At 25.9% G+C, this 3,877-nt stretch overlaps 3 protein-coding genes across 3 annotated transcripts in view; 2 read left to right on the top strand and 1 right to left on the bottom strand.

The window, feature by feature from the left end:
• Positions 1-366: 366 nt before the first annotated feature.
• Positions 367-1,293, bottom strand: Phum_PHUM613150 (40S ribosomal protein S23, putative; the record flags this gene model as incomplete). The annotated part of the gene is made up of 4 exons (XM_002433045.1): positions 367-449; positions 570-754; positions 917-1,076; positions 1,290-1,293. The coding sequence occupies 4 exons, from the start codon at positions 1,291-1,293 to the stop codon at positions 367-369; spliced, it is 432 nt and encodes a 143-aa protein (XP_002433090.1).
• A 353-nt stretch (positions 1,294-1,646) lies between these two features.
• Positions 1,647-2,553, top strand: Phum_PHUM613140 (uncharacterized protein; the record flags this gene model as incomplete). Its single annotated transcript, XM_002433044.1, has 3 exons — positions 1,647-1,707; positions 2,017-2,216; positions 2,527-2,553. The coding sequence occupies 3 exons, from the start codon at positions 1,647-1,649 to the stop codon at positions 2,551-2,553; spliced, it is 288 nt and encodes a 95-aa protein (XP_002433089.1).
• A 425-nt stretch (positions 2,554-2,978) lies between these two features.
• The window catches only part of Phum_PHUM613130 (40S ribosomal protein S23, putative), a gene marked incomplete at both ends in the record, with an annotated part of 1,006 nt that continues 107 nt past the window's right edge, over positions 2,979-3,877 (top strand). Inside the window, 3 exons of the mRNA XM_002433043.1 lie at positions 2,979-2,982; positions 3,196-3,355; positions 3,520-3,704. Of these exons, the coding sequence (XP_002433088.1) occupies positions 2,979-2,982; positions 3,196-3,355; positions 3,520-3,704 (349 nt within the window). The remainder of the gene's footprint in view (positions 2,983-3,195; positions 3,356-3,519; positions 3,705-3,877) is intronic.

The following is a 3,877-nucleotide window of genomic DNA, read 5'->3' as shown; positions in this document are numbered from 1 at the left end:
TTGCTACAGATCAAACTTCAAAAAGTTTCAAAAACCAATTTTGTATCATTTGAATCACGACACAAAGTTAAAATGAAAAACCTACTCGAGTTGAATAAGTAGGTGTAAAAAAAGAATGTATTAAATGACATGGACCGAAAAAAATGAAGTTCTGCACTCGATTAAATCTACTTTTTTTTTGCCATATGTTAAAGTTATGAAAAACAGCTTGATGCATTGTAATTCAGGAAAAGTGTGAAACAGGAAAATAAATGATTAAGTCACAATGATAAAAAATGCACAAGATAAAAAACCCAACATTGGTAAAAAATAATAATTTTCAAATATTTATTAAAAATTTATAGAATAAAATCATATTTTTTTTGATTAAGACCTTGGTCTTTCCTTCTTTTCCTTGTACAAAGCAAGTAAGGACACATTTGCCACTTTAACTACTTTAAATCTTACTCCTGCAAAAAACAATAAAGAGGAAAAAATACAAATTAATTAATTGATCTGATAAGTAAACAATTCATTATTCAATTTATCATTAGAATAACTATCATTAATATTTATGAAATATACATCACCTGGAATATCTCCCACAGCATGACCTTTTCTACCAAATCCTGCTACTAGCACTTCATCGTTTTCTTCAATGTAATTTAAACAACCATCTCTAGGTACGAAAGCAGTAATTTTTTTACCATTCTTTATAAGTTGCACCCTAACACACTTTCTAATAGCTGAATTAGGTTGTTTAGCCTCTACACCGCTGCATATAATAAAAGAAAAACAACCATTACTGTTACAAGCAATTGAAACTTGATATAATTTACATTTAAAATAAATTTTTTAAAACATTCTTCTGGAGTGGGAATAAATGCATATTTACATTAGTGAACGACAAACATTAAATTATGTATAGTCAACTCACACTTTTTCTAAAACGATGCCTTTTGCATGTGATGCTCCTCCGAATGGATTGGCTTTCCATTTGGTTCCTAAATGAGCTTTCTTATAGTCTTTATCTGCCCATCGTTGCTCTCGACGGTGATTTACGTGTTTACGAGCAGTTCTAATTCCCCTTGGCTTACCTGATATAAAAAAAATTAAAAATACACGTGTTTTAAGTACAAAATTATTTATCGAAATAACCACTATAATTAAACATAAGCTTTTACTATTAATTGGGTGATTTTTTTAAGTTAATAAAAAGTGCGACGGATTGTTTAGATATTGAAATAAATATTTCATATCTAAAACAAACGTACAAAATATGTTTTCTCAAAATAAAATTAATTACGTACCCATTGTTACAGTAAAAATGAACGTGCACTTAACTGGCCTTTTTCAAATTCTATTGACACTTCATGAATGGTTAAATATTTTCAAATTTAAAAAATTATAATTTTCATAAAGAGAAAATTACGCAGAACGTTTTACTTGTGTATTTTTTTTTGCAATTTATGCTCTTTTCTTACTTCGAAATCAAATTGATTAAAGAAATTTGGATTTTCAATTTTTAATTACATATAACGTGGGACTAGAATTTTTTTCTTCTTATTCTATGAATATCTTCAGCTAAATTTTATTTCTGATATAAGGGCTGTGAACAATATATACTTATATTTAATTGTATATATTTTCTACTGAAATCATTAGCCATGCTGTCTAAAACTCTTGTACCATCATTGACATTGGCTAAAAGAGTTTTACCTCTATGTGGTATGTATATTTATAATATATATATAACAAAATTTAAAAGCTTTTCCAAAATGTAATTGTTAAAGCAGAAGACCATTCATTATAATTGCAAAAATTATATTGAGATTTTTTTCGAAATTTTTATAAATTTAAAAAATTTTTTTTAAATTTAAAAAAATTTATAAATATATACCTGCTTAAACTAAATTTAATTTTTTTTTAAATTTTATAAATATTTTCAATTATCATGTTTACCGTTGGTCTTCTAAAAGAGCCTAATATATTTCTACATACTTTAAATCAAAAGTTTAATTCTTTTTTTTATTATAGGCCAAAGGCAAAAAATTGGTAATTTACTAGTGGCTCAATATAGCTCACACAGTAAACACCTTGAAGGATATAAATATCCAACTATGGATGATGTCCCTATTCCTTGTGGAAGTTGGCAAGAAGATTATGACAACAATCAAAGAAAATATAATCTTCATTTATTACTTGGAGCTGGATTTTTTATTATAACAATGGTTTCGGTAAGTAAAGGAAGCAAATCTGCACAAAAATTAATTTATTTAATTTTAAAATAAATGAATTACTTTTTATTATTTCCAAATACATACAATTGATTTATTCTAAGAAATAAGTAAATAATATGGGTTATTTAAAAAATTTTTTATTTCTTATTAAATAGGTTTCTAATTATGATTTAATATTTCTTTTAATTTACAGTTTTATAACACTGAAGCTTCAGATTTATATCTTTCACCTCCGAAAAGACCAGCATAATTTTCAAAATAGAAAGCAAAATTCAAACTGTTATAGTTTAAATAATAATAATAATAGTGGTTACTCCATTGTAAAAAAATGTAGATTATAAAAAATTTACTGTTCGAAATTATAACATCTTAAAAATTTAAATTTTTAAATATAATATATTAATTAATTAAAATTTTTATATTTTTTTATTATTAAAAAAAGCTATCTAAGTTAAAACAGCTAATGTTGCGTTTTACCAATAAGGCATATAAAATACACAAATAGTTAAAGTAAATTTTAAGTACTAGTCCCACGTTATATGTAATTAAAAATTAAAAAATCAAATTTCTCTAAGCAATTTGTTTTCGAAGTAAGAAAAGAGCATAAATTGCAAAAAAAAATACACAAGTAAAACGTTCTGCGTAATTTTTCCTTTTGAAAATTATAATTTTTTGAATTTGAAAATATTTAACCATTCATGAAGTGTCAATAGAATTTGAAAAAGGCCAGTTAAGTGCACGTTCACTTTTACTGTAACAATGGGTACGTAATTAATTTTATTTTGAGAAAACATATTTTGTACGTTTGTTTTAGATATAAAATATTTATTTCAATATCTAAACAATCCGTCGCACTTTTTATTAACTTAAAAAAATCATCCAAATAATAGTAAAAGCTTATGTTTAGTTTTAGTAATTGTTTCGATAAATAATTTTGTACTTAAAACACGTGTATTTTTAATTTTTTTTATATCAGGTAAGCCAAGGGGAATTAGAACTGCTCGTAAACACGTAAATCACCGTCGAGAGCAACGATGGGCAGATAAAGATTATAAAAAAGCTCATTTAGGAACCAAATGGAAAGCCAATCCATTCGGAGGAGCATCACACGCAAAAGGCATCGTTTTAGAAAAAGTGTGAGTTGACTATATATAATTTTAACTGTTTGTCGTTCACTAATGCAGATATGCATTTATTCCCACTCCAGAAGAATGTTTTAAAAAATTTATTTTAAATGTAAATTATATCAAGTTTCAATTGCTTGTAACAGTAATGGTTATTTTTCTTTTATTATATGCAGCGGTGTAGAGGCTAAACAACCTAATTCAGCTATTAGAAAGTGTGTTAGGGTGCAACTTATAAAGAATGGTAAAAAAATTACTGCTTTTGTACCTAGGGACGGTTGTTTAAATTACATTGAAGAAAACGATGAAGTGCTGGTAGCAGGATTTGGTAGAAAAGGTCATGCTGTGGGAGATATTCCAGGTGATGTATATTTCATAAATATTAATGATGGTTATTCTAATGATAAATTAAATAATGAATTGTTTACTTATCAGATCAATTAATTAATTAGTATTTTTTTCCTTATTATTGTTTTTTGCAGGAGTAAGATTTAAAGTAGTTAAAGTGGCAAATGTGTCCTTACTTGCTTTGTA

Source organism: Pediculus humanus, genomic scaffold (genome assembly GCF_000006295.1).
Source record: "Pediculus humanus corporis 1103172108321 genomic scaffold, whole genome shotgun sequence".
Taxonomy (NCBI): domain Eukaryota; kingdom Metazoa; phylum Arthropoda; class Insecta; order Psocodea; family Pediculidae; genus Pediculus; species Pediculus humanus.
This window is presented reverse-complemented; position numbering and strand designations above follow the sequence as displayed.